Raw genomic sequence first — 14,625 nt, 5'->3', positions numbered from 1 at the left:
CCTGCATTGTGGTCCAAGACAAGACATAGACAAGGTGTTTTAATGCTTTTACATTAATGAAAGTTGGTTTAACAATGTCAAACTGTTATTGAAGAAATGTAGTCCTCAACTGAAGTTATTTTCTAACCCTTTTATTCACAGCGAGAGTTCTCATTTATTTTGGCTGGTGTTTACATCCCACCATAAACTAGCATAACAGAGGGGGAATGCAGATCATTGAGATGATGAAGGAAGTGAAGAAAACACAGACAGACATTCTCATCGCTGTTCTTGGGGAATTTGACGACACATCCACTCCTATGAACTTCCAAAATACAGACAGCATATAAAATGGGGCATTTTAAATCATTTAAAGCTGTGTAAAGGCTGTTACATACTCGTCTTGCTCCCTCAGCAAATTACATCATTTTGATCTCTCCGCCCTGTCTTGGAGGGTCACCCTGCTTTGTCTCGACAAAAAGTAGCAGAACTTTTTTCTCACGGGGTGTCTGACTGCTGTGCTGTGATTGGACAGGATTTAGATGGCCGTGTTTAGGTTGGAGAAGCGGAAATGTCTCATGCATCTGTCAAAATGCTGTTGCGCTGTTCGGTTCATTTCAACTCTGGTGTTAAGTGGTCGAACATGCTAAACATCCAGCTGTGGTTAGGAGCGTTAGGAAATAGACTGAGCAGATGTTACAGGCATGCAACAAATAAGAGGCTTACAGCAGTGGGGACTGAGCTCTGTATAAGCGGGACAGGAACAAGCTCACGGAGGAGGTCAAGGCAGCTAAAAGACAGTATGTCGAGAAGCTGAAACAGTTTTTCAGCTAACGGCCCAGCCAGAGGAGTTTGGAATGCTTTGAGAAATATCACAGCTTACAGAAGTCCGTCCCCCCACACCCTGAGCATAATTCCCATCTGGCAGATGATGTCAACAGCTTCCACACTTCCCACCTATTCCTACCTACCTGGTAGGAATAGGTCTGCAGTTTGATTTCCGGGCAAACAGGTTGGCAGACGATGCAGTCAAAAATAAAACCACACTTCATCCTGCACCACCTCGACCACCTAGAAACATACATCAAGATGATGTTTGTTGATCAGTTGATGATCAGTTCTACCTGCAACACCATCAATCCAGACATCCTCCACTAGAAGCTCACCCTGCTCACAATCTCAGCCTGCATCTGTCATTCGATCATGATCAGATAAAACATCTTCTCCTGCACAAGAACAATTACCACTAGCGCCCACCAGGGGTGTGTTTTCTCCCCATAACTACACAAATAACTACTCTTGGGTAGACCAGTCTGGGAAACTCCTGAATATTACTGATGTCACCATTCTCATTGGTCTGATCCAGGACACTGATGAGTCTGCATACAGACAGGAGAATAGGCTGGACCACTGGCCCTATCAGATTCACTTTGAGCTTAACCTACTTGAGAAAGTGGAGAGGACAGTGGACTTCCAGAAAATACCCACATACTCCTCACCAACACTATTTCTAGTGTGGATCCCTTTCTGGTTCCTAGGAACTACTCTATCTCTTTCTGAGCTAGTCCTCAGATATAGACACTGTTTGGAAGACGGACCAGCAGAGACTGTACTTCCTGTGGCAACTCAAGAAGTACAACCTTCCACAAGATCTGCTGGTCAACTTTTACAACGCTGACATTCAGTCTGTCATGATTCAGGCTACTGTCAGACTGTTTCTTTTCCATCCCTGGTCCTGCTGCAGTCTGTGGGATCAGGTTCACCTGTTCCTCCAGCCACACCTGTTATCTGCTGTATAGATAGTTCACCTCAGTCTCTATCTCTTTGCCAGAATTATTCGATCGCATTTGCCAGTAGAGATCCAGCGTTTCCTTCCTAGCTTCCTGATATTGACCATTATTCTGTGACCATGGATTTTTCCCTTTTGCCTATCCCTTGACAGATCGTCTCAGCAAATCTCAGTTCTGGATGAGTATTGCCTTTTTGCCCTATTGTGTATAACATTTTGCTGTTTACTGATTCCGTCTTTGGATTCTTGAAAAAATTTGGGGGCCTGGCACTCCTGTGTTGAGCCATGTGCAGACAGCTTGTTTAGTTTCCCCAGTATAGAAGTCTGGATATTCCTCTGGATATTCCTCCTTTGAATTGAGAAAGCTTCCTGGAGAGGAAGCAAAACGTCTTCAACTACGGAAAACAAGTCCAGTTGCTTTGTTTTTTTACGTTTTTTTTGTGGATATTCCTCGTCAGACTGAACTATGTTTGGAAATGTTATCCTAACAATTAACTAAAGTCTGTCTAGTTCAGGTTTGTCTTAAATGCATGTTTTTTTGGAGAAAATCCTTTGAGTTTCTCAGATGTTCTAGCAATGCAGATCAGATTTTGCTTTTGTTCTTTTCCATATGCTGTTCATCTCTGTGTGTTTCCATGCCAGACAACTTCCCTTTCCTCTGAATGTCAATACATACTCTACAAGAACAGAGAAATGAGTTATGTCACCTGAAGATTCAAGAAAACGAACAAAGTTATTATGTGCAGGAACATTTTATACTTCACAACAATTAAAGTACTCCCAGAAAGTCTTCATTGATCCCTCCTTCTGCAGCACACCCAGTCTACATTTCTAGGACATTGCGCAAGAACAAGTTTTCCCCAGAAAATTTGTCAAGAACTACCAAAACCAGGACCAACATTTTGTTCTTGTACTCCTGGGTGAGAGAACTAATGTCTCTCTCTTCTTGTATGGAGTATTTATTGACCCCCAAGTAATATTGGCATTCTTTATCTATCTATGTGTGTCGGTGTTTATTTAGGGAGGATTTCTCCATTTAATCTACGTATAACTACAGACAACCTCCATCTGATTCTGTCAGTTTCTGACTGCCTTAAATACTTTTGAATTTCAGATTAAGATATCAATGATAGTGCCTCTAGTTCTATGTATTTTGCACTGACACTTCATTCTTATTCTAATAAGCAAAGGCTTAATATTGTACAATAATACAGAAAAGGTAATTGAGGAAGACTATTTTTTTCGTAGATGTTGGCAAGAGAAATATTATCAGTAGAAGGGGCTGTGGTCCTTCAGGTCCCTGTTCCAGCTGGGCTTCTCACCAGAACTGGGCTTTATTGTGTTGGATTTCATTCAACCCAGTTGTGTCTGTCCCACTGATCTCTATTTATTCACTGGATTGCTGATTGGACTGAAAAACTGAATTCACTGGCTGCTATCTTGCTACTCCCTACTCTCACAGAATCCCATAGGATTTGGTTGCAACAACAAACAGTTTTCTGGCTGTGGGAAAACGTTTCACAGGTAATTCTACAGTCAGTGGATGTACTAACACTATCAACTACTAGGAAATTAGGTGCTGAAATATTTTGCATGATTTTATATATATAGTGTGTGTGTGTGTGTGTGTGTGTGTGTGTGTGTGTGTGTGTGTGTGTGTGTGTGTGTGTGTGTGTGTGTGTGTGTGTGTGTGTGTGTGTCTGTGTGTGTGTCTGTGTGTGTGTAGATAACATGCAAAATATTTCAGCACATGACTTTCTAGGTACTTGATAGTGTTAGTACATAACATAAAAGTATATGGCATTTTACATTTTAAAAGTCTTAAGCCCCCCCTGAACATAAAACCATTGTCGTTCAATGCTGTAGCGCACGTATTCCCTAGTTACTGGAGGAAAATAGGGAGTACCAATATGGCGGCTGGTGGCTTCACAGCAACGTTTACCACCAATGGAGAATCAGCAATCCAGGGAATAAATAGAGATCAGTGGTCTGTCCTCTGTAAAATGGCACTACGAGGAGACTCCTATGAAAACGAAATGTGTTAAAAAAATAAAATAAATAAAACCTATGTGAATTTATTGTGACACATTAAGGTGTCGAACTGACTGTGATTTGAAAAAGCATCACTCGAAAAAAATTTTGGTAATAATAAATTAACTTAAAGTGGATGGTAACAGTCAGGTTGGTGAAAAGCTGCATGGTTTTGTTTTGTTTTTTTGTCGCATTTCCAACAGATGCCTACATATCAATAACAGCGTTCTTTTGGGGAGGGCAGACCTGCGGGGAATCTATGAATACACTAGATAGTATTCTTTTCAGTCTTGATTTGTGCCAAAGAGAAAATTAAGATGATTAGTTTCTTACCTTTGTGCTCAAAGTGAACTATAACACTGAGTTCTGTGGATTTGACATTTATAGGGGGCTGTGGTCCATCATCTCCTAGTTCCAGCTTGGCTTCACACCAAAACTGGGCTCCATTATCTTCTCGGCTGGCACTGAAACTTAATAGAAATCTCTCATTCACTGGTTCCCTTGAGGTACTGGTGGCTCTCTCGTGACCCAGTTTTGTCTGTCCTCTGTAAAAGGACACAACGAGGTTTCTAGCAGGAGCTACGTTCAGTACAGAACACTGCAGGGTGTACTCTGTGTGCTCAGTCAGAGGTCCAGTGTGGTTTAAGCTGATCGAAACATTTTCTGGGGGTTCTGGGTAGAAAAAAGATAATGCAAACCAGAAAATGCAAGGTATGATTGAAAATATTAATATCTGTCTACAACAAATAAAAAAAAAAAAACAGTAGAAATCAGTAAAAGTATCAAAATGTGACAATAGCAATAACAACAAAAAAATAAAATCACAAGGAAATGTACTCACGGTAGACAATAACAGACAGATGGGTGCAACACTGATGACTATCCACGGTAGTATAAAAGCACTTTGGAGTTAAATTCCACTCTGTGAGACGGTCCACTCTCCAGGTGAGTGTGGTTCCATCTTTTGCAGTTTTTCCCACAGATGCTTCCATAGCAATAATACTTTCACTGAGGGGAAGACAGGCCTGCTGGCAAACTACACATGTGGCAGAGGTTGGATCGCCGAACTTTACCACCAGTGTAGATGGAGTTAATACAGGTTTATCTAGACAGTTGTGATCTGTAAGAAACATGCCATAAATTTTAACTTTCATTAAAAAAAAATTTAAATCATAATGTTAACCTCTCCTTTCATCCCTTTACAGACTTTCAGGGTGGTTTTTAATTGGTCCAGCCCCATGATCTCTCAAAGACCTTTCAGAGCATTTCAATAGGCCAGACATTTAAACTTGGATGTCCCAGAAAATATGCATGCTTAGAAAAATAAAGGTGATTGGCTTTCTCACTACCAACCCCAAATCATTTCGATAACTTCATCTCTACATATTTTCACCATACTGACTTCAGAGACCTTTAAATATCTGCCTGGGGCCCGTTTGAGACCTGAGAAGAGCTCATATTGCACCCTGTCATTTTATTTTGTTCTCTTTTATTTACTGTTTCTGAAAGTCTAACCTAATTTGGTCAGCATTCGTTGTTTTTGAATGTGTTCTTCAAATAAAGCCAACAATAACAAAAAAATTGTCTTCAGATACACAAATAATAGACTTTCATAAAAAATATATATATTTTTTTTTATCAATTATATCTAATAATCTATATGGGGCAGACAGATCATATTATATTTATAACATGACTTGCCCTAATTCATTAAACTACGAAGCTAAAGAACAAGCAGTTAAATTGCTACGGCTGAAAAGTATCTCTTGCAAAGTAACCTTTGAGAGTGAAATAAAGTTATAGTTTTTGACACAAGCAGATGGAAAACCTTTTACTCACCACAGCTTCTCACACAACAGAGGAAAGTTGTGAAGGAAAACACCAACAAAACTAAATTGGAAAACATCTTTCCCAGAACTTCAGATGGTCCAGTTTGGAGCAGATTTTCTTTTCCACGGATCAGGAACTGAATGCTGTTATTTTGCTCTCTTGTTTGCCTTTTATGAGTGAGTGAGACAATGTTGGCAACTCAGCCTGTTTCCTTAGCCCACATCCTGTCTCTGTGTTTTCACCTTCCTGAAATTAAAGCATTTTAATGTTTTTTTTTTTTTAGATGTTAAAGTTAGTGTTACACAATTCGTTTATCTCCTAGAAATACATTGTGAATTTAATATGTTTGTTGCAGTGTCTTGACTGTGTTGAACTTATGGTTCATGTTTAATTATGCATATGGTCTCTGTGTGTCCTGTTCTGGTCTGCCTGTCTGCCTGCTTGCTGCCACACTAGTGCTGCACCCCACCGGCCAAGATCATCCGACGCAGCTGTGAGCAGCCTCCCTTCGCAGCTCAATCAAGCTCATCTCCTTCACCTGATCATCTGCCTGCATATATTGGATTTCAGCAGACAGACGGCAGGTTAATTAGCTGAGATGTCTTTAAAACAAAGTAGAATTATGGAAATAGAGTACTGTAAATCAGAAATTAACTCAATTATTAAAAACAAAATCAATTCTGAATGGCAACAATTATGGGAAGAAGGAACTAAAGGTCGTCATTTATTTCATATACAAAAGAAAGTAGGGAATACGGAGGTAATTGGAGAAAATCGAAAAGAACAAGTAGTAATGACAAGACTATGACTAGGACATACTGGGTTAAATAAAACTTTACATATGATTGGTAAACACCCAACAGGTAGTTGTGAATGTGGAAGGGGGATGGAAACAGTAGAACATGTATTGTTCTACTGTTCTATAATATGTTCCATAATTCATTGTGAGAAGTATAAGATAAGTAGAGGGAAGCTAAAACAAGAAATTACGAAATATGATATAGGGAGAATATATCTTAATAAAATATTAGTTAAACATAAAATAAATAAAGCAGTTATAATTTTTTTTAAAGGAAACAGGGTTGTATGTAAGGATTTAGTTTAAAGGGAGACACTCTGGTCCACACTCCAGCATAGTAGATGGCGATAATACATCTTAACGTTAGATGTCACCCGCCAGTAAAAATCAGAAGAAGAAGAAGACGGCAGGTTATTATAAAGCCATTGAGTGAATAGATGACCAATGTTTCCTGCTTTATTTGTTTTTCTCACCATGATTTTGTTTCCTGGTTATCCTCCCCCATGCCTTTTTCGGACACCTCAACAGATTCTGTATTCTGGACCACACCTTGACTGGATCACAAACCATGCCTAGCCCCGTTGGATCTTTTTGCCTGGTCCTGCTTCTACATATATGACCCAAGCCTGTACTTCAGTCTCAAATCCACCCTCAGCCCTCCTGCTGTGAGCAGCCTGCACCCAGCATCTTCAGGCAGGGGTGCCGTAGAAGGGGGGGGGACAATTCCCTGACAGACAGGGGCCCCAATAGGAAAATTCTATACACATATATGAGCTTTCAGGATGATTTAGATTTTTTGGTCAGGGGGCCTAAAATTCGTGGTGGCACCCCTGTCACCAGGCTTCTGCTTACTTCTGCTGAGGGTTTTCTCGCCTGCATCAGGTTTTCTACTCTTATTACTCAACTTTTTAAAGCGAACCACCGTATCTGGCTGGATATTGGATTCCTTTCCTGTCTGTTGGCATAGCACTGTGTGGAATAAGTTTATCTGCTTTGCCACTCAGAAGGTCTTCTACCAGTGCTGGTTTCTGCGTCCGTAAGGGGTGGACATCATTTCTCACAGCAGCTTGCTGAGAAGGCGGTGCACAGTTTGTCTCAAATGTCTCCAACATTTCTTTGCGCTAAGGACAAGCAGAAGAAACTTGGATCATTAAAGTTTTTGTACCAATAGATGCCGAGAGAACCCAGTGCAGCGCATTCAGTGATTTCCTGTGGCTGTTAATCACAACTACCTGAAAGTCCTCCAAAGAGCCACAGGAAGCAGTCTTTAAAAAAGAAAAAAAAAGAAAAAAAGCACAGAATTATCACAAATGTGCAACAGATATACTGAATTGATATCCGAACAGCAATGAGGGACCAAATTTACCATATATTGTTTAAAATATATACAAAAGGAATTACGGTTAACTTAATTTGTGTTAATTTAACCTTCTGGATGGGAGGGCAACAGAGATTTAGACATTGTAGCTAAAACAGCAGCCTAAAAAATAAAAACCATAGGCTCCTTTAACATCATAAACCTGGGCAGGAATATCAAAATACAAATGACACAGGAAGACCGTCAAAATAGTTTATTACACATATAACAGTTCAAACTATAGAAAACATGCACAGGGCAGAAATAAATTTTGACCAAAACAAAGAGAAACCGGAAAGAGGTTCTGAGCCAAATAAATTTTAACAGTACAGTTTGAACATCTCTCAGGACAAAATATCTTAAAAGTGAAGGAACAATTCGTATCAAGCCAGTAAAATCACAAAATATCTGGACCATAATACTAATTTTCAAGACTGTGGATCTCAGTTTGTTAATTTTTTTTATTAGTAAAATTAACAAACTATTCTTACTCAAACTAATTAAGAGACTGAAAGCGTCAAACAGAGGATGAACATGTAAAGTTTCAGAGTGGGAGCATCACTGGCGGGTTTACAGGTCGTCTCCAAATCTGTCAGGAAACAGGAATGTAATGAGAGATAGTCAGCCTCCATTCATCATCATTGCTCTCTAGGTAATATATTTCTAACTATTAATAGCATTTCTCAGTGAAAACTTGGGGGTAGGGGTTCTAAACTAAATACAGAACCTTTTTTTTTTTTTTTTTTTTTTTTTACAGTGGCTGTTTTAAACACTGGTCACTTAAAAATCCAAACTAATTTGAATCAATTTGCAGGTATTTTCTATTAACAGGAAGAATTGTTTTTGGCTGCTAGTATGCATATGATTTTTCAAAAGGAAATATTTACATTTACATGAAAGTATTTGAAGGTCTAGATTAAGAATCTTCAGAGGAATCAGCATGAGAACTGTAAAGTATCTTTTAAAAAAAGTAAACACATCACTTTGACTGCAGTGACATGTTTAGTTTCTCACCTTCTGGCTTACAGTGAACTGTGGCAGTGAGGTTTTCAGATTTCACCGCTAGAGTGGACTGTGGATGATTAGACCCCAGTTCCAGTTTGGCTTCACACCAGAACTCGACTCCATCGTCTTCTATACGGGTGTTGTAGCTCAAAGTAAACGTGTCATTTACTGGTTCCTTCGTGTTAAAGGAGGATTTCATGTGTCCCAGTTGTGTCTGTCATTTGTAAAAGGTCACTGTGAGGTTTTCAGCCGGAGCTACGTTCAGCACAGAGCACTGCAGGGTGTTCTGGCCACACTCCAACATCTGTCCAGCTGTGAGATTCACAAAGCCGAAATACACAGCTTGTAGGATTTCTGATGAGAAAGAGAGGAGAAACATTATTCAAAATGTAAGGAATGAAATCATGCAAAACTCTCAACAACAAGAGACATTAAATGAAATGGAGAAAAACTCACAAGAAAATGTTTTATTTACAGTCAAATGAATCATTGTAAACTGTAGCAACCACGTCAGTCTTCATGGATCCCTCCCACTGCAGCATCTAAACTTGATATTCTTTTTCTTGGACACCATGCAAGTAAAGGTGTTTCCCAGAATATTTCCCAGAAGGATGCTCTTTACGGGAAGAGTCAGAGCCTGCTGAGGAGAAGGAGGTCTTTTGGAGTGCAAGGGGCCTTCCTAGAATCTTTCTTTAACTCTGGGGTGGCATCAGCCATATTTTATGGTGTGGTCTGTTGGAGCAGCAGCTCATCTGCGGCTGAGAGGAAGTGGTTAGATAAGCTCATTAGGAGAGGCCGGCTCTGTCCTGGGATGCCCCCTGGACCCAGTGCAGCTGGCGGGAGACAAAAGGACTGTAAGAAAAATAACATGACTGATGGACAATGTCTCCCACCCCAGGCATGGAGCTGTTGCAGAGCTGGAGAACTCTTTCAGTGACAGACTGCTGCAGCCCAGATGCTCCAAGGAGCGTTTCTACAGATCACTCCTCCTAGCTGCTGTTAGACTTTATAATCTCTGCTGCTCACAACAGGCTCAAAATGTTTACAACATGCTAATGGTTGCACGGGTTCAGATTTGATCATGAATGGTTTAGAGTCTCTCAGATGTTAAGGTAGGCTTGCAGACGCCTTAGCTAGTTTGCTCGTAATAATCAACTATTAGATCCACAAAAGCCACAGAATAACGTACATTTATTAGTTTTCTGGATGTATTAAAGCTGAGGTGTTCAATGTCGGTGTCGTGAGATTTAGTCCCGAACCCCAATTCCATCCTCACCCCTCAACCTCCTGGCTCTTAAACCCATCCTGTTATTTGTGGTTAAATAGAAAGTAGCATAACATGTAACAGATAAAGAATATAAAAAAATTCTTGTTAATATGTTGAAGTTACTCATGTGATTAAATGTGTATATATATATATATATATATATATATATATATATATATATATATATATATATATATATATTCAAGACTGAGTAGGATTGATTTCAAGAAATGTGCAAAATGTGTGTATAAACTCAACAAGAATGAATAGACTCTGCAAAATAAAAAAAATAAAAAAACAGCATGTATGATAAACATATTTTGAGTTTATTGGGAGCAGTGATGGTTATAAAGTCTGCTGGGAGGAATAATCTGTGATTGCACTCCATGCATTTCCCCACTGAGGAACAATAAGGGTCCTTTTTTATTATATTATATTCTAAATGTTAGGATGGAAAACTTTACTTACCACAGCTGTTCACGCAGGGGAAGACGAGCCATGCAGGAAACCACCAACAGAACAAAACTGGAAACCATCATTCCCATAAAATTGGTAAACTTCGGTTTAGCTCTGTTTGGAAATGGAAATCTTACCTACAGGGCACGGAGTGAATGCAGTTATTTCTTCTCACTCTTTTTGATGTTTATTCTTGTGAGTGAGACAATGCTGGCACAGCGGCCTGCTTCCTCGGCAGGCATCCCGCCTCGGTGCTTTCAACACCCCTGCACTCAAATCTGAATCGTTACAAAAGTGAGCACATTGTGCAAGATTTAAAAAGAAATGTTTTCCTTGTTTATGTAGTAGGCTTCCTATATTAAAACAACCTGCCGTGGCAGCTATGCTAACAGCCAGGCATCTGAAATGCCATCAAGCTTTGAGACGAGGAGAAGCCTTTTTTTTGGGTGGAGGAATTTTGACCGGTTATTCTTTGCCAAAAATCGTTAACTCAGCCACTTTTTTTTTTTTTCCATCATCATCATTAACAATTATTATAAGGTCAGGCTACAATCTTTATAGGATTTAAGCCAGAAATTTGACTAGGTCTCTCCAAAACCTTTGTTGTTTTTTTCATTACCAATGTGTTTACATGAGAGGTTGTTCTAGGTTTACACCTGATATAACAAGGTACACACCTTCCAAAATGTTCCTTTTGCTCCATCAGCTCACAGAATATTATCTCAAAAGGTTTCGGGTATCATGGAGAATTTTTATTTTATTTTTTTTTATCAGCAGCATCTTTGACCTTGGATCACTTCTTTGATTGCAGTTTTTGTCTGCCTCTCCTTCTTATTGTTGAATCATGATCTCTGACCCTAACTGAGGCAGGCAGTTCTTTTTTTTTTTTTTTTTTTTTTTTTTTAAATCACCTCCCGGATGAGTTTTCAGGGCCCTCGGGAGTAATTTTGGTTACTTCTGGGAAGGTTTACCACTGTTCCATGTTTTCTACATCAGTGGATGATTGGCTCATCCTGGGGCTCTTTGGAGTTCCTTTGCCTTAGAAATCCCTTTTGTGACTTTCAGACTTTTGTTTCTCACCTGTTCTTGAACTTTTGATGAGGCCATGGTTGTCTTTTAGCTAACTTCATGTTGTCATATTATAGGTGTTTTATTGATGCTATAGACCTTGGTGTGGTTATTGGAACTAAACCAAAGTTTCAGTCAGGTTGGGAAGTTTTTCCCATTAATAAATAAAATCATAATCATGATTCTGGTCATCTTTGATATCAAAGTGTTTGATGATCTGAAACATTTAAACAAAAAAAAAAAAGGTTTTCATTTCTGTACACCATATAGTTTGGTGTTCAACTGCAACATTGGTCAACGCCGGGTCCATAAAACAGGCAGAAGAAACTTAGAGGAGTGAAAGTGAGGAAGTTTTGTCAACAAGCCGTCGGCAGAACCTGGCGTGGTGCATTCATTTTACTTCCCGGGGATCTTTATCGGTTTCCCCAAGCGCCCTCCTATCGCTGCTGAAATGCTCGTGTTCCTGTGCCAAACGCCACAGACGATTTCTGGGAGCACGGTTTCATCCTCTTTCAAGGTTTACAAGCAATCAGCAGGAGAGCTGGGAATAGAAAGCACGTGCCGTTCCTGTCAAAGCAGCTAGAAACAGAAAGAGGAAACAGAGTGGACCAACCGTGAGGGAGACAGAAGTAATCAGGAAACTCAAGGAGTACAAAACCTTACCACACCGATTCCTCCACGTGTCTGCACCCCTTCGTGAAACATTCTTTGGTGGAGGATATTATAGCAAATATATTTCAGTTTCCATTTTTGTTTCGCCGGTTTGCTTCTCATCACTGGAGATTTAAGGCAAACCTTTTTATCGCAGATGGGATTTAAATATGTAATGGAAAGGAGGGAAGACCAAAGTAGAGAGAGAATAAATACACAAGGAAGACAGGATGGTAGAAAATAAGAAAAAAGGAGGCACTGTACAATAACACAGGCCTAAAAGGATGCAAGATAGAGGGATGACACTAGGAAGGAGGTTATTGAAATAAGGATACAAGGGAGAGAGTGAGGAGACATGGAAGGAATGACTGAGGTAGGAGAGGAAGGATTACACAAAAAAAGGAAGTAAAGACAAGGAAAGGCATTTCCGATTCATACACAAGTATTTCCTCCTCAGCATGTTATTAATAGCTGCAGATGTCTTGTTATAATTCACTTATTCGACACAGACGTGTTTATAAGCCAGGGAAACATCTAAAACATGCAGGACACCAGCCCTGGAGGGCCGGGTCCGAACATCGGTGCCGACAGTCTTACTGGAGGAAATCTGGAAGGACATGATGGTCATAAACCTTCAAATGAAGACATTTTCATCCAATTTCTTATACTGCATTTTTTTTTTCTTGCTTTATTGTGATTCCTGCAGGGAGAATTTCAAATTATATGGACATTACAGTGGGAAAGTAGGAGAGTAAAGTATACTGCAGTTTGTAATAAAATTATTAGTCAGTAGCTTCGGGGCAAAATTTAGGTAGAAAAAAAAGTTTTTATTGGGAAATTTAAACACGAAGAAAAAGCAGTAAGAGAGAACCTTGTTGCATCTAAACAGTAAAACAGAACACTTGACTTTTAACACCATGTTTATGTGAGAAAAAAAATATTCACAGAAATGAGTTTTACAGCTTTTTACGCGGCACAGCAGCAGGCGGAGGGAGGCATGTGAGCGGCAGAAGAGCAACAGCGTCACGTGAAGCTGTCGTTCCAGTGTCGCTCGTTGGGCAGAAGCCGGCAGAGCCGCAGGCAGCAGCTGACGGTGGGCTCGTAAAACACCGCGTCTGGTTCCTCCGTCACCGCGGCCGTCTCCCTGTTCGTCGCTGCAGGGCGGCTGAACAGTGAAGGCTTAGGATCTTTGACCAGAGTTCGCTTTGTTACGCAACCCAGATCTATCAGTGCCTGAGGGAAGAGAGAGAGCATTTTTTTTAGGTATTAGCCGCCAGAGAAAGCAGCGGGGTCGAGGTTGAAGGTTGGTTCAGATCCTGCCAAATGAAACTGGTACAGTAAATCACCAAAACTTTAATTTAACATTTTAAAATGATAAAAATGTAGATGTAGCTTTTCCTTATATTCAGTAGGACCAACCTCAGCTGAAGGTAAACCTGAATGTCCATCAGGGTAGGTCTCCACCACCTTTGCACATCAGGAGACTAAAATTATCCCCAATTCTTCTTAGCCATTTTTTAAATCAAGACCAAACTTTAGCTGGGTTTCTAACATGTAATAATAATTGCTCCAATTGATCTAAACTAACCCAACTCTAGCTGCATGTTTAGGGCTGTAGTCCTGCTGCTCCATCCATCTTTCTATCAACGCCGACCAGCTTCTCTGCGTCTGCTAAAGTACCCCCCCCAGCATGATACCACCACCACTGTGTTTCACAGTGAGTATGACGTCTTCAGGGTGGATGAGCAGCGTCCACCATACAAAGATTGTTGGCTGTAGGCTTAAAAAGTTTGGTTTTAGTCTCATCCTTCCAGAGCACCTCTTCCAAGCTTTAAATATGATGTTTCTCTTTCTTTCCGAATTTCTTTCCTTCCTTAAAAAGGCCAGATTTGTGGAGAGGAAGGTTTTAAAAACTTTTGAAAAACATGGTAGTTTCATCATCACTTTTGATAAAAACTTTATAAAGCAATCTATCTTTACAGTAATACAGGTTGGTTCCCTGTGCCAGTGTATGCTACTTTTACAACTTTTTATAGCTTATTTGAAAACAATCTTTTTGCCACTTTTACATAAAGGTCAGATTTGTAAAGGGAAACCTGCCTCTGTCTACAGACTCTCCCCACCTGAGCTTTGGATCTCTGTGGCTCCTCCAGAGTTACCTTCACTGACAAAAACAATTATAAACTGGTTGATTCTATTTACTACTCATGTAAATTCCAGATTTCTGCTGGATTTTATTTATGGGCATCATGGTAAAAGGAGCTGACAACAAATACACGTCACGCTTCACATTCGTATTTGTATAATAAATGCATAAATCCTGTATTATTGTGCACAGAGTAAGGTCCCAGGTTCAGAACTTTTGGGCTTTTTGCATGGAGTGTGCATGAAAC

The 14,625-nt window shown here is 39.9% G+C and overlaps 2 protein-coding genes across 2 annotated transcripts in view; both read right to left on the bottom strand.

The window, feature by feature from the left end:
• LOC105939181 overlaps positions 1-6,083 on the bottom strand; it is a 56,789-nt gene extending 50,706 nt beyond the window's left edge. Inside the window, exons 1-3 of the mRNA XM_036136670.1 lie at positions 5,639-6,083; positions 4,641-4,919; positions 4,133-4,471 (exon numbers count right to left, since the gene is read on the bottom strand). Coding sequence (XP_035992563.1) covers positions 4,133-4,471; positions 4,641-4,919; positions 5,639-5,705 — 685 coding nt within the window. The 5' untranslated portion in view covers positions 5,706-6,083. The remainder of the gene's footprint in view (positions 1-4,132; positions 4,472-4,640; positions 4,920-5,638) is intronic.
• A 6,959-nt stretch (positions 6,084-13,042) lies between these two features.
• LOC105939180 (general transcription factor 3C polypeptide 1) overlaps positions 13,043-14,625 on the bottom strand; it is a 33,865-nt gene continuing 32,282 nt past the window's right edge. Inside the window, exon 40 of the mRNA XM_036137416.1 lies at positions 13,043-13,465. Within this exon, the coding sequence (XP_035993309.1) occupies positions 13,256-13,465 (210 nt within the window). The 3' untranslated portion in view covers positions 13,043-13,255. The remainder of the gene's footprint in view (positions 13,466-14,625) is intronic.

The sequence above is a fragment of the Fundulus heteroclitus genome, chromosome 5 (genome assembly GCF_011125445.2).
Source record: "Fundulus heteroclitus isolate FHET01 chromosome 5, MU-UCD_Fhet_4.1, whole genome shotgun sequence".
In the NCBI taxonomy this organism is placed as follows: domain Eukaryota; kingdom Metazoa; phylum Chordata; class Actinopteri; order Cyprinodontiformes; family Fundulidae; genus Fundulus; species Fundulus heteroclitus.
This window is presented reverse-complemented; position numbering and strand designations above follow the sequence as displayed.